Source organism: Diuraphis noxia, unplaced genomic scaffold (assembly GCF_037042655.1).
Source record: "Diuraphis noxia isolate RWA-SAM2 unplaced genomic scaffold, SU_Dnox_SAM2 contig0004, whole genome shotgun sequence".
Taxonomy (NCBI): domain Eukaryota; kingdom Metazoa; phylum Arthropoda; class Insecta; order Hemiptera; family Aphididae; genus Diuraphis; species Diuraphis noxia.
This window is the reverse complement of record NW_028301714.1, coordinates 68,420,532-68,444,560: the sequence shown is the minus strand read 5'-3', so window position 1 is coordinate 68,444,560 and position 24,029 is coordinate 68,420,532. Positions and strand designations below refer to the sequence as shown.

At 27.2% G+C, this 24,029-nt stretch overlaps 2 protein-coding genes across 3 annotated transcripts in view; both read right to left on the bottom strand.

Moving 5' to 3' along the window:
- Positions 1-24,029, bottom strand: part of Gycalpha99B (guanylate cyclase 1 soluble subunit alpha 2) — a 305,824-nt gene that overhangs the window by 37,764 nt on the left and 244,031 nt on the right. Inside the window, exon 11 of the mRNA XM_089226659.1 lies at positions 11,653-11,819. Coding sequence (XP_089082785.1) covers positions 11,653-11,819 — 167 coding nt within the window. The remainder of the gene's footprint in view (positions 1-11,652; positions 11,820-24,029) is intronic.
- LOC149056408 (uncharacterized) lies at positions 19,794-22,743 on the bottom strand. 2 transcript variants are annotated; one of them, XM_089227406.1, is made up of 4 exons: positions 22,441-22,743; positions 22,020-22,267; positions 21,397-21,559; positions 19,794-19,902 (listed from the first exon to the last, which is right to left on the bottom strand). In XM_089227406.1, the coding sequence occupies exons 2-4, from the start codon at positions 22,245-22,247 to the stop codon at positions 19,865-19,867; spliced, it is 429 nt and encodes a 142-aa protein (XP_089083532.1). In that variant the 5' UTR covers positions 22,248-22,267; positions 22,441-22,743; the 3' UTR covers positions 19,794-19,864. The 2 variants fall into 2 exon arrangements, with proteins under 2 accessions (XP_089083532.1, XP_089083533.1); XM_089227407.1 differs by lacking the exon at positions 22,441-22,743 and having other exon boundaries at positions 22,020-22,291.

Below are 24,029 nucleotides of genomic sequence, written 5' to 3'. Positions count from 1 at the left end.
GTTAGATAATAAATTGGACAATTGTACCACACCTGCTGAAGTGGCCAAATATTTTAGTTGTTTGTTATTTTTACCGTGAGACTATTGATTATAATATTATTATTATGCAGTAGTCGATTATAATAATTACAATAATATTATCATGAAACGCAAGTGGTGGACTGCGAAATTATTCAAAACGTGTCTGATGCCGAACTATTACGGTAAACATTAAAATCAAAACTCGCGGTAACCATAGCCTGGAGTAACATCAATGAGTAATACTAATATTATAATATCGTCGTGAGAAAGTGAAACATTGTAATGAAAAAATAAATCAAATTCGTCATTGTCTGGTCTCCGATTTAAGAACGAGGTTCGATGGTTAAATGAATATAGATTGTCGACCAATTTCTCGCATCCAGCAGGTGTTCGAGTGACATTGCAGAGTACTAAATTCGTATATATATACACACCACACACGTGCATTAGTCATCCTATTTAACGGGGACCCGCTTATATGATAGTAGTACGAAACAGAAAAAAAGTTTGAAATTAAAAGTATATATAGTTTGCCGAGTACCAAAAACTCGAAGATTGATTGTTCCGGAAAACGGAAGCCCCAAGCGGAAAAAAAACCTTTTTGCCATCGAATGTTTTTTTTTTTTTTAGCAGCTTGTATATTGATTAGATAAGTTATGAAGACGCAAAAGTCACGTATAACCGCATTACACGACAAATCCCTCGTTGCTTATATAGTAACTTTGACAATAATAATTCTCCAACCCTCGACGAACGTATTTATTGATTTTTTTTTCATTTTATCTGATCATTGCGGCGTTATCTGTTTACTTTTCTCGGACGTATTCTCGACTCTGGGAGGATCAAGGCTTATAGGGTTTGACAAATTTCCCGAAGACAAATAACGGACATCCGTTGCCCGCCACACGAAGCCAACCCTCACAACAATACACAAGCTCAGGAAGTCCCATCCAGAGATTACGTGCAGGATCTCAAACGCGCTTAACTTTTTCAATAGGCAAAATACTGAATGAAGAGTATATATAGTCACTTCTAATTATACGATGTGTGTCCTGTTATCGTTACTGCGTGAACGGAACGATCTGCTCATTATATTGTAGCGTCGATGAACACTGCGGAAGATATTGAATTAATATAATCGTGTTATTTAAATGATGATAGTAATAATAATAATAATAATTTCCTATTCGTGTATATATATAGGGCCAGTTTTCAAGTTCCAAACTCATTTTTCTATACTATTTTTGTTTTTACGCATGATAATGTAATTAAAAACACAGATAAGTTAACAGTATAATACACTATTATTGTATTATATAGAACTTATGTAGGCATAGTTAAGTTGTTATGTTTTTAGATTACCTACGTCAATTGTTTCACTGTCAAATTAATTTTTCCCAATACGCCACTTGTGATGAGTTAAAATTTATAATGTTTCAATATTTAGTTTTTTCGTTTATCACAGATAGTTTTGGGTCAATACTTTTGTCTTTTTAAAAATATTTTTGAATCATTATTTTAGGTAATGCTAGTGTAAGTTAATTTAGCGGTTTTGATCATAAATAATGGTTGATAACTTTAAAAATAACTATTGTTGATTTCTTAGATGATACGATGCATAATATGTATTGTACGTTCATATCACACGCACCAAGAATCATCTATGCTAGTGGACGCGTATATATTATAAGTGATGATAGGAGTGGAAGAGAATGCTATTATCAATTGATGATTTTTAATGGTAAATTTAAAGACAATATTTTGTATATCTGGAAATAAACAATGTTCGAAGTGGCTCAAAATTAGTCGAAGAATGTTTTTAACTTGAACGGTCATAATACACTTTTTTTTATAACACAATTATGCATATTATATTACGTATTTTAATTTTTTAGTTTAATGTCTTATTTTCGAATATATAACTTTATACGTACCAAAGTACACATATTTAAATATATTTTGAATGTTAAGCATTACAAATATTACATATTTTAAGGTGTATAAATGTATAATGTATTATATGTTCAATGAATTTATGTACATACTCGTACAAGTATACAACTTATAAATAGTAAACACTGTATGCTTTATACCATTACCTAATTAGAAAGTTTACGAACTGAAATTAGAAAAGCTAAACTTGTTTTAAATTCATATTGTATTTATTACATTTGAACATTTCTTAACTTTTGTAAAATTTATCAAAAAAGTTTTGACTTTGAAGTATACAATTCTACAGTCGATAAGATAATATATTACCTTGTTATTATCATAGAATTGTGAGAAATTACTTTTAAGTTTATTAGATCCAGTGGCGTACCCAGGGGGGGCTTAGGGGGCTCAGCCCCTCCCATTGGCCATGTTTTGGAATACATTTTATATTAAAAAAGACAAAGTACAAACCATGATATTTCTAAAAAACGGTATTGAATACAATGTATTATCTTTAGTAACAATGACCTAGTATAAGCAAAGCATAAACGTTGTGTTTATTATGGTACCGAATACCGATATAGATTTAGCCCCCCCCCCCCCCATTCGAAAATCCTGGGTACGCCACTGATTAGATCTGCTGTTGCCCAATTTAAACAAGCAGACAAATGGGTACTAGGTATTGTATATTATTTGTGATAGGTATTAGATAAACATCATTATTAATTTGATTTATAATAAAATTAATTTATAAAGCCATCGTAAAGAACAAATTTTTTATGAAGAATTACGTTATAAATCGATGATAGGTCTGCGTATCACTGTAAGAGAGGATGCACTATTATATTCAACAAAATAAGTGGAGGGATGTCATCCCATCATGTCATACTGCCACATCGACCACTGTATCTATAAATTAATATTTCATGATTTAAGAACTATTTATATTGGTTTTCTTATAGTTAAACCACCAACCAAAGTTTGGCAGAACCGTTAGGTTACGTCTTTATATATCACGTAAGAAAGTAAAATACAAGAGTGGAGCCCTAACGACGTTTCTAGGAACTCTCGTGTGTTGTTGTATGAGGGGGGGGGGGTTCTCTTCGATCCCCACACCCCGTGATCCACCACTCATCACCTCGATAAACACACAGAGACGCGGTATGGAATAATAAATTCTTTAAGAGTACATAATGCTCTTTGTATTTCTACGAACGGTATTAAAACATCGAACGAACGGGCGCATCGTTATATTATCGGAGATTAAGTTTCCGAGCGCCAACACTCGACGCGCACGTCACACGCACACGCCTATACGGACACATTAATCTCCCCGAGTGCGCTGTGTTTATGTAATATATGATATATGGTACGTAATAATATTATACCATCCCAAAGGCTCTCTTCGTCTCAACACTCAATATATAGATTATAGAGTTATCCTGCAGTGTTGGAAGAGTATCGTTTTAAAAGGATATCGTTCCGTTCCACGTCCATTTCTTAACATACTATGAACTCATCTTTCTAGATCCTTGTACCTTATTCAAAGGAGGACCTCGATCTAAATCCGTTTCCTCTAAAAAAATAAGTTGTCCCGATTTTCGTTCCATTTTCAAACAAGTTATTAGAAAAATTCTGTTTTAGAATATTAATAATTTTGTATTGATTATGTTATTAGGCAAGAACAACTAAAATATAACTTTTTACTTCTTAACGCGTACAAAGTAAATAATTTTACAATTTAAAACATGTTTTTGAAATTTAAAGGAACTTTTCGTTCACGTTTCTCAAAATAAAGAATTTGTTAATTTTTCTTAATAAATTCACGTATCAATAGTCATAAAAATAAAGACTGAACTTCGAGTTGCATGTGCCTAATAGTGATGGCCATTACCCATCGGCATCTCGTAAATTATATTTTTATCAACCATAATTTTTCAATCAATACGAATGTCTTTTGAGAATTATTTGTAAAATTGGTAACTATTATTAGCCCCAAGTTAATGTATTTATAAACCACAATTATTACGACATTTTTTTTTCGAATTTAAGTATACACATAACAATATTCATGATATGGTATCGATCTAGAATCAGGCGCAACAACAACAGGTGTAACAACAACCCCCCCCCCCCTCCTCAGCCGTGGTATACTTAATATTTTTTTATCAAGATGAAGATGCATCATAAGCACGAATTATCTTAAATCGTGATTTACACTTATTTATCAAAATGAAGTATATTAGTTTATATTACGATAACAATAATGTAAAGCACTAAAGCCGTGATCCGGCATTAATTACTATTTTAGACCGTTCTGTGACGTTTTATCGATTACTCATTACATGCACGATTTAATATAGGTATCTTTTTATGCGGCGTGTAAGAAAACGTTTACAACTTCTTAATATTATTGATTATTTGATTATCATGATGAACTATCGTATACTTACGTAAAGTTATCAATTTTGTGTTTATAATTTTTTCAATTAATTTTGAATAACACCCTCCCCCCTTAGAAATTTCTAGCTACGTGCCTGTCTAGAATAGTTATAATTATATTTAATAACAAACAATCAATACAATTAATAATGAAATTAGAATTCAATTTTTAAAATATTTTCATACTTACATAATATAGTATAATAACAGAATAAAAGATAATACTACTGAACATTTATTAGATAAAAATAAATATACTTTAATCACTTCATTAATATTATATCACACCATCGTTAATGATCGTCTTAATTAGTCTAATGACCTTTTCAAACTTTTCTGTATATTATAACCCTAAATTCACTTGACGTAGTCCAAATTTGTAGGTTTTTAACTGGGTAAGCAATAACTAATAATATCGTAATCAAATTTATAAGAGTATATTCACCTCGTAATGGTCTTTGGATCTCCACTCTCAGTTTAGTAATAATAATAATAATAATAATAATAAAATTTATTTTCGCACAAAAATAGTTACCACGTTTTGCTAAAACGATGTTGCTAACAATAAAAATGCGGATAAATGTATGCCAAGCAGACAAAGCTTAAGTGAACAATTTAAAATGTTGGCCCAGTAATTATTTAGACCATTATATCATTAATGTTAAAATAATTATAATTATCATCATCCTCTCGTTTAGTGTGTTGATATTGCGTTTCATTACTATTATATGTATGCCGTATATTATATACGAGTATATAAACACATAAAACGGTGACATAATACGGTCATTAATACGCGTGTTATCTTTGTTATTGTAGTGACCATACGGGTTAACCACGTTGAATAACCTCAACCAAGCTCGGTATCTCGATTATCAGTTTCCAACACTCAAATTCATATTTTTACTCTCGATGTAAACGCATAAAATATCTTCAAAGACTAAATAATAGACGACTAGACGTCTAGACCAGCATCACCAATACCACTTTCGGATTACGCGAACGGTTTACGATCGAGTGACTTTAATATTATTATGCGTTATTGATTTTATACAATACGTTCCAAAGTAATTTGAATTATCTTTATAAAATTAGAGATAGATTCATGGATTTTTACGTAATCGCAACACGTATATTATTATCGATGTATTTTACGTAAGTTTTTGTTTTCGACTATCTTTCTAGACAAATATCATTTTAGCGATTAAATGACAAAATTTGTGTTAATCGGAAAACATTATTAATTATTACACTATGGAACAAAATATATTTAATTATCGTTGCATAGACTTTATATTGTTCATATTATTCACAATTATTGTTGCAAATACGTTCATTTTTGTTTTTCGACTATCTAATAATCCTTTTTTGTGTTGTGACTGTTGTGATTCAAAACATTTCGATATACTTGTTATTCAGTCGATTAATTACTACTGTGGATTTTATTTTATTACGTAAATACTGTGTGAAACGATTGATACGAACAAATGCGTCGGATGAAATACAATATAGGCATATATTTCTTATTGGAAAGTCAAATTTTCAAAAGCACATTGGTGAATAATCGACACACACACACAACGCACATGTGTGAAAAGATAAATGAATTCTTTCATTATGAATATAAGATATAAAATTAAGTTTTTTTAAATGCACATATTAAATATTAAAAAAAAAACAATAGTAAAACTGTTGATGATATACATTTTAAATGTTTCCATTACGTATAGGTAATGTTTAGTCATATTTCAGCCGTAGTTGACAATGAACAATTATTGTTGTCTTGTAAAATATTTAATGTTTAATAGCATTTACGTTTCATTGTACCTATGTATTAACTAAAAAAGTTAAAATTACTTGTTTATGATTATTTTGTTGTAGTTTTTTTTTTTTTTAGTTCTTAGGCATAATCTCTCGTGTAATTTCACGAAGAAAACTTATGTCATGTAATACATATTATAAAGCCTGCATACTTCATTAAACAATTTTTCTCTGTGTAAAAGAAAAATAACTGAAATGTATTTACATATTACCGTATTAGATAATATTGTTTGTCAAAATGCATATTTTTTTTATGAATAATTCATCTCACTATGAATCACAAATAAGTTTAACGTAATTTCTTATTGTGCACAATGAATCAAATCACTAACTTAATTTCGCTTGTATTATTTATATAATAATAAAAATATTGAAAATGAGTTAAACGTTTTGCTTTGTGTTATTAGTATTCTGCATTATGGTTTTATGTTATCATCATGAATTTAGATCACGATATTTATTTACCTTTTTTTAACGTTCAGATCTTTAAAATGATTACACCAAAACGTTATACTACTAATATTATAGTATAATATACCTATTATAAACGCATAATGAATACTAAATTAACGCCGTAAAAAATTTTTTTCTCATATTTAGTATGATATTAAAGTACAAGTGATTTATTTTTAATGGTTTTTTCAACTATAATGTCCTATTGTGTTGTAATAATTAACCATTTTAATCAATTTGGCGGACAAAATACAGTTAGTTAATATAATATAGGTACCTACCCACTCAAATACCCGTAGAGAGATTACAAATATATTATTATTTAATGTCACAATTTATGTGATGATAATTAATTGTATATAATGGTTAGGTTATACATTTGGCTTTCATTGTACCCGGCGGATTGTTAGAGATCAATTTATTGTTCATTCGGTAAATTATAATATTATTCAAATAACTTTAGTGGCTCAAATTTTGGTTTATATAACAGTATTAACTATTAATGATAATGATTCACGTTACTGTTTTGTACGAACCGTGCTAAATATTAATAATAATCGTGCAACTTTGGGGAAACACCAATCATTTTGCAGGAAACGACGTAGAACTCGGTAATGGTTCGATTTTTAGCGGGGAAATGTTATTATTGTTTTGAATTTATTGTTTACCATTATACACCTTTTGAATACGTTCGAATATCGTATTCCAATGAACAATAATTAACATTTTGATTTGCAATATATTATTGTTATCATTTCGTCTTAATTGATAGTTTATGATAATAACTAACTTAAAACAATCAAAAATGTAATACACGTCGATATCATATCTGCTAAAAATTTAAATATTATGCCGCTTTTATAATGGTTAATAAAAACGAAATAAGTAAATAAACATATATTGTACATAAAAAATACGGTTGAAGAATAATGCGTGATCATGCATAGAAATTGATGTCGGTAAAATGCTTGGAAATCTTTTCGTGGAATTTTTTCGGGGGCGTCTTCAATTGTTTCACTCGATTGCTTTTAAAAAAAAATCGTACTCTTGATTTTTACGACGAAAAAATATCTTCCGTCTTGGTTTATTTTCATCCCTTTTTTTTTCACAACCATATATAAATTCTATGGATTCACGTTTCTCCTGATTTCGAAATACAGGATAAAATTTAATACTTTTTTAAGAATAAAATACCCATTTCATTAAAATAAATTTATCTCCTATTTTCAGTATTATTGTTCAATATTGTAAATGTGTCAATGATTCTATAAGATCAGATTTAAGGAAAATGACGAATATTTATCATCTTTTACTCGGAATTCAGTTGGAAGTAATTTGTTAAAACTATCTTCCGATCACTTATTAGTTATTATATTTCTTTTTCTCCAGTCATTATTGTTTGTGTGCCTACTTTATATACATAAAAATAAATATAACTGTTCATTCATTTTCATTTTTATAATGCAATATTTTTTTTTTTAGCAATGCAAGCTTATGCAAATTGAAGTGGATTAAAATTCTATAAACGTGTGAAAATTCATTAAATTAATTTCATAAAAATGGCTTTCCATAAAAATTAGGTTGGTACTTACTTAAACATAGTTATTAATATACATTACTTTAATAATTTCCTTTTTAATTTTTTATTACTTTTGAAAATTAAATCCTAAAAATCCATGTACAATAGACACACTATACATATACTTTTTATATACATTACATTTTGAATTCAGAATTTTTTGTTCATTCCAATGAATCTTATTATTTGATAGCGCAATAATATAAGTTGGCGTCCCCATTTTTAATATTTTACCCAAGGTTTTGATAAAATATGTTTGAAACGCAAAAGTTTCTATCAGAATTATTATTATTATAACCTCTAATATTATTCTTTGCTGTGCAATCAATCAAATTATTCTTATTTAGGTATGTAATATTTTATTGACATTATATTTTTATGAACGATTTTTTTTTAATCATGTTATTTATTACAATTATTAGATATTTAAATATAAGATAAGTTTGAAAATAGTGTGGAGCTTATATAAACAGTGTAATCAACTTAAATAGAATTTTATCGAAATGTAGATGGTTGAAATATTAATAATAATAATAATATGTCAGTTTCGAATTTACAAAAAAAAAATATAAGTATGAACACTCGAATTGTGTTTACGTGGAATTTAATACACGGACATGAAACACGAAAACGGTTCAAATGACAGAAAATCAAATAAATTTAACTTATTTTCGGCTCGTCTCGTGTGGTTGTCGTTATATCACACACACACACACACACACACACACACACACACACACACACACACACACACACACACACACACACACACACACACACACACACACACACACACACACACACACACACACACACACACACACACACACACACACACACACACACACACACACACACACACACACACACACACACACACACACGCGCGCGCGCGCGCGCGCGCAGCATACAGTTTCAGAATAACAATAATAATAACAACAAAAACAACGATATTATGCGTTTCGGGAAGGAGATAGATAATGGAACAAGAGAGACAGTGTGAGGCGAATTGCAGAGATATTGCCGTCACCATAATGTCCCGGGGACTGGTAATAATAATGGTCTGGGGGGCGATTGGGTGGGAAGGTGTGGTTAGAAGGGTTAGGGGGTGCAGTTTTCGTCGCGCGTGCGATGAATCCCGATCAGACACTTCGCTATATTGTATAATGTAATGCCTTGATTCTAAAATGTTCGCTCCACCGTTAACCGGATGTGGGCCACCGATTTATGTAGCACATGCCGTGGGGGTTGACCACCGTATACAAAAATAGACGTTTAAAACTTATGTTCTTTTAAAAACAACTCTTTTATCTTTTCGCACTGATGATTTTTATACATAAAATGATCGTTATTATTACTATTAATATTATTATGTAGGTATATTAGAAACAGTTCATCGTGGGTAGACGCGTAATATATAACACGCATCGATACGCTTAAAATGAGTATCCCACGCGCGCAATCACTCAATATATACCTGATTCATGCTATACTATACGAGTAAAGTTCCGCCTTTTGTGTACACTTTGTGTCCTAAAGAAACTTCACATTGTATTGATCGATGTCCACACTTATTTTGTCCTCGGCAATATTCGCGCAAACGTGTGCTTTTGTGTGAGCTTGATTTTTTATTTTATTTTTTTATACGAATTCGTTCTCTTAGAGGTAAACTCGTTTTCTGGAAAAATCTAATTGTTTTTGGAAATTCGTTTTTTTAAGCACCTAATAAGGATTCGTTACAAAAAGTGATTACTTGGAAAAAGTTTCTTTAAAGTTGTTCAATGGTAAATTTTTAATTTTATAGTCTAAAGCAAAATATTATTCTGAGAATTAGATTACAAAAAATCAAACTTTAAACGAATTTATCATTCATAATGATTGAATATTTAGGATTTGAATGGCATAGAAGTGCTTTGCAAAATGCGTATCCAATACCTTCATATCTTATAATCAATACTTAAATTAAAAATAAACTAATTCGTTTCGATTGTTTACATACAAATTCTCAGATAACATAATATTTTGCTTAGAAATGTGAACTTAAAAATGTAATTTAAAATAGAACTATATGATTTAAAAACTATATTGATGAAATATTCAGTAAGAATAAGTGTATTATTTTGTATTTGTATTCAAAGTTGTTGTTTTGTTACGACTTCAAATTATCTATTATTATTATTAGTATTATTATTATTCTATGTTATGTAAATAAGCATTTCCGAAAATATTTATACATTTTTTTTTTGAAAACCAGTGTTTTAAATAATCACCAAGGCCATCATCAGTTATTTTAAATAGTAAAGAAAAAAAACATTATTAATGTTATTATTTTTTTTTACTATTCGAATGATTGACTGCGTGTGTTTTTTTTGTATATTTGCACTGCAGTAGGTCATGCAGTGAAATCACGAGCGATTTTTCAACATTGCCCCCGATAAATATCGCATGGACTTTGAAATTTTTTCCGTCACGTCGGCCGTCGAATACCTTTGGGAACCATTCGAAGCAAATTACTTCTTTCATGCACGATAACGCAACGTTAACCGTTCTGAATGGATTGTATACACACTCGGGCTGGAACAACAGCCGGAATAATGCGTTTGTTCTGAATATCAACCATGGTATTATCGAACTATATTATTACTTCATTTTATAGTTATACGCCGTTTTACCCCGAAATATTTCGAGAATCATATCTTAAAGACGCACATTTTTTTACGTGCAATAAACTTCATCTGAAATGACTTTGCGTCACGTTATACGCGTATAGTTTTTTCACGAGCGATGAAAACATAATATAATACGTTTTTACTAAAAATAAAGCTAACTGCTTATGATACGCATACCGAATAGTTCTATTATATTAATGTAGTATTATTATATAATACTGTTATTACCGAATTGCTGAAAGAAGTTAATTTGTTTGGCTCAATGAAATGAAATGTAAAAAATATGAATAACATTTATCCGGGGAAATAGACAACAGTGTAGGTAGGTACAAAATACTAAACGAAAATTACGATGAATGATATATGATATTGTTATAATTTAACACTGTTTAAATTATAATATGTAACTAAAATAATAATATCATTTTCAAGTATATAGTGTGGAGGATGGACATTGTTAATCAATATAATCGTTACGTCTTGTGTAACCTTATATATTTTTATCAAATTTAATCGCATCATATTATATTATTATTTTCCTTTGAAATGTTTTTTATGATTTACATAGTTTCAAAACATTATATTATGTATAACAAATGTTCCAACCTACCGAAATTTCGGAAATTAATATTTCGCAACAATTGTGTAGATTAACTATCATTAACGTATTCGGTTATCTAGGGTGGGCCACTTCCTATGGTTTCAACTAAATTGGGTTTAGATGGTGTCACTCACCTTGTATATGTCTAAATGTCCACAGTAAGCGTCAAACTTGTTGTACAAGGACTCCAACATGTTGACGACCATGAATGGCGTAGCGGTGCTGCAGATGGACGTGAAGCCTACGATGTCGCTGAACAACATAGTCACCTCGTCGTGCGTTTTCGCTTCGATTGTCTCTCCTGAAAACCACAAAAACACAGTGCATAAGCATCAAAAAATATGTTTTTGTAAATATATTTTTAAAATTAACTACAGTAGAGATCAACTTAATAAATGAAAGTGTAGCTTAAGAAAACTAATTACCGTTAATGTTAATATTACATTACTGATTTAAATGATTTTAGTCAATGATGATTTATACACGGGGCCAGTGGTGGGTCGAAAAATGTTTAATGGAGGTGGGATATATAATAAGCAATTGTTAGGGTTGAGATTTTATAGCATTTGAAATTCCAAAATCATGACTATAATGTTACCTTAAATATCGTATAATGTGTGTTAAAAATATACAGTAAAAACAACAAAATATGAAAAAAATCTTAAATTTTTAGAACAAAGTTTAACACAAGTTACGACGTGACAATCAGTTACCATAACACCTTCAACCTTTAAACAAGTTTAGAAGTTATTAGTCAACTATAGTCAGCCGTGTTAATAAAAATAAATACCCAACGTATTTAACAGCCGTTCGATGATAATTTCAGTGGTAAATGGCAAAAAAGGGTCCAAAAGAATCAACAGATAAACGATTAAGATTAAAATCAAATAACTGCGTAATACGAAATAACGCGTCAGCAGTTCAGCACACAATATGTTTATTTCACTTAATTATAATTATTTTTTAAATGAAATTATAACTAAAATTCGCGTTTATTAAAATATTATGATAACATAAGATCAATTTTTATTAAAAATTAGCCAAAATTCAAAAGTATTTCAAAAAATCTTATGAAAGTGCACTAAAATTTAAAAAAAAAATGTAAAACGTGGAAAAATTTTTTTTAATTTTAGTCCTCTGAATTGTATAATACATTTTAGACTTACCTACTCTGTTATATCTTAAGTATTTTATAGGAGATATACAAATTACATTAAATACCGGCCTAGGTAATAATGAAATGAAATTATAATTAATGTACTAGTGCCAAAAACCCAATATATAAGGAAATTTACATAACCAATGCGAGATATATAACACCCCCCTCCAAATTTCCTCCCATTAGGAACGCCACTGTACTGAAATTGTTACGAGGTTTTATGTTCAGATTTCAGAATACCGTCAAAGAAGTGTGCTTTTTTTAATTTAACGATTTCGTAAAGGCATACACTTGTGATCATTCAATTTCGACGTTTAGTCCGATCCTATGTATACGAAAACAATAATGACAAGACTAGACCTAGACTAGGTATATTATATTATTAATGTAATCAACGAGATGCGCCATGGCCGTCGTGATTATGCTCGTATAGGAAACTTTGTACAACAACGGCCTTAGTACAGGAAATATTCAAATTCATAATACTGCTGATTAATATGTGTGTGCGTGTGTGTGTGTGTATTAATAAACTGATGACGATAATTTGTATGGATTATTCGAGATCGTCGCTGATACAGGTGCATAACCAACGTATTTCGTTTACGGGCGAGGCAATGGATATGTATGATTATTTTTTTTTTTTGTGTTTTTTTTCTAGGCAGTGAACTTTCTGTGGGAGTAAAAACTTCGAAAAGTTTCGAGTAACTTACCGTCCGATTGAACGAGATTTATTTATACCTTATAGTTACCAAGAGATAATTTTTTGATTCCCTATCAATTCCACTACGGGTTGTAAAATCCTGACGCAATTTCACTGCAGTTTGAAGTGTTAAAATCCAACTGACTTAAACCAGTTTTTCGTACAGATGCATAATAATATAAAATCATTTAAACATTATGTTCAATCATTATTTTTACTTATTACAGAGACGTGGTAATCATAATATAATAATCATGAACTGTCTATACTTGTTAGCATTTCAGATGAAATACTTCAATCGTATTTTGTAATATTTAATAATTTTATCATTTAATTTTAATATAATTATAATTTATAATTTTTTGATTGTTGCAAATATTCTAAAGTCAAACACTTGCAGATCACCATAAAGTTAACGAATATGTGCATATTTATATTTTAAATCTTATATTACAGTCTAGATAGTAATTAGTGTCTTAATTATAACTTTCAGAACTTCAAAATACAATTTTCTAACATTGTCACATACGTTTTACAAGTAGGTACTCAATTTCAGGTATGTCATTTATTTTTTGAACTTATTTAGTCTCCTATTCTAGTTAAAATGAAAAATATTATTTTCATTTCTTAATAACGCTTTGAAACTCGCAAGAAACTTAAATCGAATATCTTATCTATTGTTTACAATTTTGGAAAACAATATCGTAATTGTTTTTCCTTATTCGTCAGGCATAAGAAATAATATAAGTTAAAATAATTTTCAAAGATATTGATAATACGTTTCGGCAAAAATATTAAATAATGATTATCGGTATAATTCGGTGATTTATAAATAAATGTATTTAAAAGATAAATTATGAAAGCATCTTAATAGAAATCAATCTGTAACTTTTATGTTTTTATGGATATGGTACGGTGTAAATCGATAAATATGTGTTAATGTTTAGTGCACTGTACATAATATTATTAACTTCAATTAATTTTTCTTAAATTTGATTTAATATAATTTTATAGTGACACTTACTAATTGCTACACTTTATTTAATTCAAAAACTTTCATTAAAAAAAAAGCGGGTAAGTCGTGGATGTCGCTCTGCTGTACAGTAGGTTACTGTAATGGATGGGATTAAATTTGAATGCAATGATAGGTATCATTGTATACGAAAAACGATTCTGAACGGAAATGATTTGTTAGTCTAGGATATATTATATTTAAATTTTAAATATTGTCATATATTCTATTTTGAAACAAATATTTTATTTTTCAATTAAGACGCATTTTGCATAAGGCATGGTTAATCAATTAGTGTAGTTATCATGTAGTTATCATAATTCATAATACTACCTTATATTATCATAGATATACGAATACCTGGTTTGAGGATAAATCGTTATCATTACGCGATTTCATAAAAATTTAAAACTCAAACGCTCAAAACATTTTTCCTATAATGACGCTTCAAATTTTCTCTATAGCTATTTGAAGCAAAACTTATGGAAAACTTGGTGTTAAATTTTATAACCTTAGATATAAATACAAAAAATATTATGAATTTTGAACTACAAAATAATTTGCAAATATTCATGGTTTTGACGAATTTTTGACAATATTTGAAATTCAAATGCTAATAAAAATTTAATTTGAATTTCCGGTGGACGTTTTTTTTTTTTGATAAAGATTGACAAATTTGTAAGGAGCCTTGTATTAAATTTTCAAATCTTAGGTATAAAAGGAAAATTTTTTATGAATTTATAGAATAAAATAATTTACGAATTTTCGTGATTTTTACGTATGTTGTCAAAATTAAAATTTGAATGCATGTAAAAAAAAATATGGCTATATATTTCTTTTATTTTTCAACTGCTATTGCAAAACTATATTATGAGCCTTGTATTAATTGTTTTAATTTTCAAATCTTCGAATTAAAAAGAAAAACTTTTATGAATTTCGATCTAAGATAATTTGAAAATTGCCGTAATTTTTACGTATTAAGTCAATATTTGAACTTCAAATACTAATAAAAAAGAATTGTGCCTATGTATTCTTATAATTTTTTAATTACTATAATAATAACTTATGAGGAACTTTGTATTAAATTTTCAAGTATTTTGATAGAGCCAAAAAAATTTTATCGACACTTCAAAAAAAAATTTTCAGACAAATTGAAAATTTCAGTCGTCCATAAATATCTCAAAAAAAGTCAAAATATTTTGAAAATTAAATCATGTAAAGAAAACGCTAACCTAAATAACGAATAACATTTTTAAGTATCTACGACTTATACTTTTTGAATAATAACAAATATTTAAAATCGTTTCAGGATAAATCGTTATCGTTACGCTATTTTGAAAAATTTAAAATTCAAACGCATTTAAAATTTTTCCTATAATGATGCTTCGAGTTTTCTCTATAGCTACTTGAAGAAAAACTTATGGAAAACTTAGTGTTGTATTTTCAATCCTTAGTTATAAACGCAAAAAATTTTATGATTTTTCAACTTCATAATTACTTGCAAATTTTCGCGTTTTCAACAGATTTCGTAAAATTTTGAACTATAAACGCTTATTGAAAAAAATTTTTTTTAGTTACAATAATAACAACTCATAAGGAACCTTGTATTAAATTTTCAAGTTTTTTTGGTCGTCCAACATTTTTTTACCGACACTTCAAAAAAAAAATTCTCAAAAAAATTGAATATTTCAGTGGTCTATAAACAACTCAAAAAAGTCAAACATTTTGTCACCAAGTATCTTCACTTTTACATCGGAAACCACCCTCAAAGTTTGAAATCGAAGCATTATTTCGACTAGTTATGCTGTACGCAGACACAAAAACAAAAAAAAAAAACAAAAAAACAAAAAACACACATCATTGTAAAATCAATACATTCAGCACTTCGTTCAGAATCTAAAAGTAACTTATTTTTAACTAAATTAAGTTACTTTTATTTTCTCATTAACTTGTAACTTTTGCAAGTTAAAAAAAATAGAGGTAATTTTTAACTTTAAACTTAACTTACTTTTTTCTATATTAACTTGAATTAACGAGTTAAAAAAAATAGTTAACTTGCCCAGCCTTGCTATTTTATGATTTCAAGTGTATATTAATCTGAGAGTTTACAATGAGGTAACAATATATTAGTTCTAAATATATCATTTTGGTAAATTTAATTTAATAATTATATTTTAATTAATAAATAACTCGTAAAATAGGAGAAAAACCGAGATACACAGATAGATAGATAAATAGTAATTAGTGTTATAGTAAGGAAATAAGAAATTTAGAATTAAAATTTGTAAGTAAGCCATCAGTCAATCATATTTTATTGGGATAGCTAGAATACTATCTATAGTCCGGCCGCCGGCCGGCGTTATTGCCCAAACGTGACGTCACACGTTACATGATGTTGGCGTCAAGATATTTACCGTATGCCGCGTCTATTAGCTTATAATATGGTCGAAGACCTGAACGTATCCAAACGGAATGTTTGGATACAATTATTAATAACATATTCATCAAAACATTTACAAAATGGTTATTGTATTTATAAATCGATTGTTAAGAAGCATTGTTCATAATTTTATATCAAAGTACTATATTTAATAGAAAGTCTTAAAGTATGTTAATCGAAATAATATGTTCAATTATTATTTTAGGAAATTGTTTCAAAAAGAAAATATTTAAAAAAATAAATTCGGCGAAATGGAACTGCGAAAAAATGAGAGTCAGAAAATGAGATGAAATATATTATCACGTATTACTTACATGTAGATCTGTTCTTAGAAAGTAGTTACCATATTTTGATATGTTTCTTCCGACAACATCTTGAATTTTTCCATTAAAAGCGGTATTTTTTAAGTAATTCTTTTAAGTAAACTTAAGATTAAAAATTACATACTAATTAGTTATATTTATGTAATATGTATTTATGTAAAAATAGTAATAATTAGGTAATTATATAAACTAACCTATATAGTCATAAATAAAAAAATCAATATTTTCAACAATTTTCCTTGCAATTGTGTTCCTTTAGAGAGAGTGGATAATATTAAATACTTAGGTATTATTTTTGACCATAGGCTAAAATTTGCTGACCATATTTATTCTGTTAATAATTCAATTAGAAAATTATTTTATAAATTTAAAATTCTCCGTAATATCTTTAATCTTAAAACTTTAAGAGTAATATTCTCAGCATTAGCATAATCAATTTATTTATATGGCTCTTTGGTCTGGGGTTGTACATACTCCAGTCGTATTAATGTACAACTATAAAGGCTTTGATAAAAATTATTTTAAACAAACCAAGATTTTTTTTCTTCTAATTTAATATTTTCAATTCTTAGTGTTCAACCTTTTAAGATATCTTTTAAAAGTCAAATTTTATTATATATGTATAAAATTAAAAACTTAATTAAGGATTATCAACCATTGCATTTTTACAATACAAGACTAAAAAATAATAACAACCTAAATGTTCCCCAGAATAAAACTAATTTTGGTAATCAAAGCACTATTATTAAAGGTGTTTTATTATTATGAGTATATAATATAAATATTTTTTCTTTTATTAATTTTAATCAATATAAATTTCATGTACTTAGTGTTCTTTCATAGAATTAATATTTTCATTACTATTATATATATGTACAGAGGCGGATTTATCTTTTTTACGGCTATAGGCACCAAAAATTTGCCATATAATATGTATATATATATTTTTAATAAAATGTCTTTTTAGATTAAGAAGATATTATTCGTTCGGATTTACAACCATATATCAAAAAGATTACAAGAATTAATATTAATGTTTCATACGGTATACAACATCATTCAATTTCTCAAAAGACTATTTCATATATTAATGATGCGGATAACATCGTACTTCAAATATTGTAAGTGTTTGTTTATTGGTGTGTGTGTGTATTATGTGGCTTGTTATGTCTCTTTGTGGGTGTTTGTGGATACAAAATCATCAATGCGACGAAACCACAGACTGAGATTACACAATTGGAAACGTATGAACAAGATCTGTTACGGAATGACGAAAACGCGTAAAATGTTCGAAAATTATTTTAATCGAAAATAAACACAGAAAATTTTTTTTTATGAAACGTATTTTTTTCGAAAATATTTTGTAAGAAAATATTCCCAAAGAAAACTATTTTATCCGAACAATATTTTAGTTGAAAAATATTTTACCCGAACTGTATTTTATTTGAAGAATATTTCATCAGAACCGTATTTTATCCGAAAATGTTATATGACTGGGTAAGGCGTCGAATAAATTAGTGGTCATTGGTTCGAATCCCACATGGTGTAATAAATATTTTAATTTTTTTTTCGTTTTTTTCAATTCCTTCAAACTTAAATTATTTTTTAATTTTACATTAAAACAATAAGTACTAAATGTGGTTTCCTTAATTGCGTGCGTGATCAAAGAGGATGCCGAGTAGCCATGGCATCTTAATCATAATTTTCATTTGTTAATGATTTAATTAAAATTTAAAAATTTTGGTTTTTAACAAAAATGATTTTCATTTTTACTTTTAAAAATATTTATGATATATTATATTGAGACAAATTATTGGGAAGTTATTTTTGTATTGGGTTAGACCGAATTAGATTATTTTTAAACATTGGCATACACTGCGAAAAAATTTGCGTATGCCTACCCAGTACCCACATAGCATTGTTAAATTAATTCAATACTAAATTAATATTTAAAACTCAGTCTTAAACTTTAAATTAATGTTATCATACGATCAATTATTGTGTGATTTAACGTTAATTTAAGATTGAATAAAGATGAAATGCCGTATAATCAAACTTGATTCAAAACTTGAAATAAGCATTCGATCAACATTAAGAGTTTAATGTTTACTGAATGCGTATTTAAATACTTACTAAGCATTAGTCAAACTATACTTGAACATTAACTTAATGCTTATTAAAAGTTAACCTGAAATAATTCAACCCATATAGAATGTTATTTTTATTTAAATAATAAAATTTTATAAATATTTAGTAAGCATTGTTCAAATTATGCCCTCCATATATATAAAAATATATATGATGATTGCTCTTATAGTGGTGTGGAAAGATAGAAAACTCCCCCCCCCCCCATAGGCAAAATCAACATATATACCATACATAATATATAACATACATTCATGTTGAAATAACATATAAACCATTATTAAGCTTACATATTATGAGAGCTTTTGATCTTGTCCCCCTTCCCTAACTTTTTACCTAATGGCCACCGTGGCATATCATGCAATCATATTTGTAATATTAATATTTTACAACTTTATATATTAAATTATTAGAAAAGAAAATTGTATTTTTGTGCAATAAAATATGAATTTTTATTATAAAAATATTTATAATTATTACAATGAAGTATTAGTTTCTTTTTTTAAAATTAAATGGTGCTTGTATGATACATATTTGATGTATTTTTCAATTTCTTCATTAATAGTTTCATTTTGGAATTTTTTCAAAGACTTGACTGAATCTGCCTAAACAAATAAAACTGTTTTTAATATTACATAAACACATTATTTTTTACAAATTGTATTAAATATATAATGATCATTATATTACATTAAAGATAATCAACAATCAGAAAAAATATATAATAGGTATATAGCGGAACCTTGAGAACAGCTGGAATCAGTTGAGGACAAAAAAAAAAAAAAAATAATAATAATATGAACAGAAAATTAAATTTAAATTGGATACATGATCAAAAAGAATAACATAATTTTAATAAATTATAAATATTAACCCTGCTCCAGCTATATCATATAAAATTGTCATAAAAGTATAGGACATATTACAATGTTTCTCAATTCCTCTTAGACATGAAAATTACTGATTTTTTCGACATGTATGGTGAACCTAAATACGGTTTTTACTTTTTAAAGTCTTGAAAAATAATATTATAAAAATATATATTATACTATGTGATATTCTATACACGTCATAAAAATAAAATTTAATGATATAATGCTGACAAATATTTTTTTTAAACAACTACATATTTTGTGTAATAAATGTGAAATTTAAAATTCATAAATAGATTCATTAAAAATGTAAATTTTGAAAATTAGGCCATATACAGTGGAACGTCGAAATAATAGTCTATGTTCAAGAGAAACCTAATTTTCTTTTACTTACTTAGGTTTTCAACAGTTATTAAGGTTTTAGAAAATAAAATTCAACTTATAAAGAAGGTTTTTAATAGTATGTACTTATTTTTTATTGCTGGTCATTATTATTATTTTAATAAAATTATAAATATGTATATGCAATAAAAATGTCAAGTATATGTATTATTATAGTATATTTAGAAAAAGCAATATAGTTATTATATGTTATATATAACAATAGCTATTTTATAATTTATAATGATGATAAAACTACCAACTCACATAAGCCTTATGGTGTGGCTGTCTGATCATTGAAAAGTTTGGGTCTTCTATAGTTTTTCATTCAATTTATAAAATTTTTTGGAAGGGAATATTAAATATTTCGACTGACTAATGTTCTATTATTGATATTAGGTTCTACGTAAACTTAAAAGTCTTCAAAATACAAAATGGTATTTATAAAAATCAAATAGTCGCATATTATATTGATACACAGAGCGATATATAAACTTTACATACGTATATTGGCCCCCACACACACTTGTTCAATGGGGCTCATTATTTTCTCGAAGAATAAATATAAAAAAAATATTATCATAGATAATATGATAATAAATGTACCTATTATACCTATATGATTAAATTAAATTTTTTTAATACTTAATAATATATTGACTACTAATACAATACTTGTTACCAGATAATATGATTATATTATAATAATATATTATGAACAATTGTTTTAGGAGATTCAATCATAATTCCCATGATCATATATGTATGATATCTAAATTCAACTGATACTGTTAATATTAAATATGATATGTAACTATATTAATATTAATTATTTTAAAAACTTACTGAATATGACTTTTGAAATGACAAGATTTGAAAAACACTTCTTTTTATTTCCTCTACCATGGAAAGAGTACAACTTTAAGAGACTGTCAGTAAATAGAAATTGCATGATTCGTTTTACAAAATTTTTTACTGTTTTTCCATCAAGTCCTATCAGCTTGTTTTTCTAAAACAAATCAAGAAAAATATAAACACATTTAAAGGCACGTTACAAATATTAATAACAATAGTCATAAAGTAATAACTAATAATATGTATATCATGAATAAAATAAGATAACATTAAACTATAAAAAATTATTTTTTACATTTAGTTATACTAAACAGAAAATAATTTAAAATTTATTACTATATGTAATTATACATTTATATAATTATATATGACTCACACTATACAAATATATTGTATGATATTAAATGTATATAAATCCAGATACCTATAATAAAATATAAACAATTAAAAGTTATAACAATATATAAACTCAAAATTACCTATAAGGTATTACAAAAAATGTAATTAATATTATTGAAGAATTTATACTAATTGTTTATTATTTATACTTTAATTTAAATAAATGCCTATTGTTTATTATTAATTATTGAAATCTTAAAAAATAAGTTGCTTACCATTTCAGTATTGTATATTTTGTCCACAGATAATTGTTCCTCAATAGCGTTTAGTGTAGTTTCATCGCAGATTGGAAAGAAGCAGTCAAGATGTGAATAATCAATAGTTTCCTTATCGTTACTATCATTGATGTAGGAATCATTTTTTTTAGTCTGTTCAAGTAACATAGTCAGTTTTTCGTCCAGGTTTCTCATATTATGTTTTAGAATTATTACATTATGATGCATGAATTCTTTGAATTATTCATCTAAAAATACAATAGTAATACAGAAACATGGAAACCATAAACATTTATTAAATGGTTTTAGGATTTTTTTTTTTGTGATACATAATGAGAAAAATGTTTCGCAACACTATTAACATTTACTAAACACTTTATAGGTTTAATATATTATATACTATATATAGAACAACAGGTACCTGATAAATACTTTTTTGCCTTTATAGTTGAAGTTTTTACAGGGCTTATTTTTTTTACATTTGATTCATACGACTTATAAGAGACACTTTTGTGAGGATAACGATTTTGACTATTAGTGGCTGTTTTCGGCAATGAATTTTCAGGAGTTGCTGGAAAAATAAAATTTATCAGTTAAAATATTGTTAAAAATATACATTTAAAGAAGAAACCTTTCAGTATATCTAATAGAAGATAGAAATACAATTATATTTAATTAATTAAGTATTGAAATAATATTATATATAAAAATAATTATTATAATAATATATATATTTATGATTATTAATTTCTACTATAATTTATTATGAGTTAAAAATCTTGTATAACCATAGGTAAATAATAATTTATTATTTAGTTATTTAATTTAAAATATATAAATTATAGTAGATTTTTTTTATCAGTAGGTAAGTGGTATAGATACTATTTTGTACATACATGGCACATGCATAACTCCCAATCCACATACCTACCATCATATTATATATTTATTAATTTATTTTATACTTACCAGAATTAGCAAACAATTGTTTTCTCGCAGATTCAATTTTTTTGGTGGGTGTCTTAAAAGGGCTTCTTTTAATTTTTTTTAGTTACAATAATAACAACTCATAAGGAACCTTGTATTAAATTTTCAAGTTTTTTTGGTCGTCCAACATTTTTTTACCGACACTTCAAAAAAAAAAATTCTCAAAAAAATTGAATATTTCAGTGGTCTATAAATAACTCAAAAAAAGTAAAAAAAATTTGAAAATTAAACTGTATATAGATAACACTAACATAAACATTTGGTGATAATTTCAAGTATTTACAGCGATTAGTTTTTGAATTACAACCATATAAAAATATCGATTTGGTCGAACACTGGTTTTGCGTAAAAATTCCCGTTTTTCTGTCATTTTTTTTTTGTTGTTTTTCTCGATTTTTTTGAAAACTGTTGGAAAATGTTTACTTTTGACCTCTATAATGCATCAAGGATATTCACTTTTACATCGGAAACCACCCCCAAAGTTTGAAATCGAAGCATTATTTCGACTAGTTATGCTGTACACAGACACACACACAAAAAAAAAAAAAAAAGCGGGTAAATCGTGGATGTCGCTCTGCTGTACAGTAGGTTACTGGTAAAAACACACATCATTGTAAAATCAATACATTCATCACTTCGTTCAGAATCTAAAAAAATACCTATATACATAATTTATGTTATTATTCAAAACAAAAAAAAGGTTAATGTTATCCGTATAATTTGGATTAATACTTTGAAATTAAGTATATCATCAGAATGGATGTATCACGTTGTTAGACATTTAACTTTTAAGCGTTTAAGTTACTTACCATATTATAGAATTTGAAAAATAAATTAAAAGAGCAGACAATTTTAAATACTTATGAATAGCATAGAAAGAGGTATACCTACTAGTTAATTTTAAATATAATTTTCTATTCAACGTCAAATTTCTATGATTATTTACTTAGAATATTATAGAAGAAAAACAAAATTGATTTTGTCAAAAACCTATTTGCGTAAATATTCAGGTATTTCGGTTTT

What these genes read in the sequence shown, in the direction of transcription:
- LOC149056408 (XM_089227406.1), bottom strand. Translation starts at nt 22,247, where the DNA reads ATGCATCATAATGTAATAATTCTAAAACATAATATGAGAAACCTGGAC. An exon ending in AAATATACAATACTGAAATG is followed by an intron (nt 21,560 to 22,019) that starts GTAAGCAACTTA and finishes GATTTGTTTTAG; the next exon opens with AAAAACAAGCTGATAGGACT. An exon ending in CATTTCAAAAGTCATATTCA is followed by an intron (nt 19,903 to 21,396) that starts GTAAGTTTTTAA and finishes TTATTTGTTTAG; the next exon opens with GCAGATTCAGTCAAGTCTTT.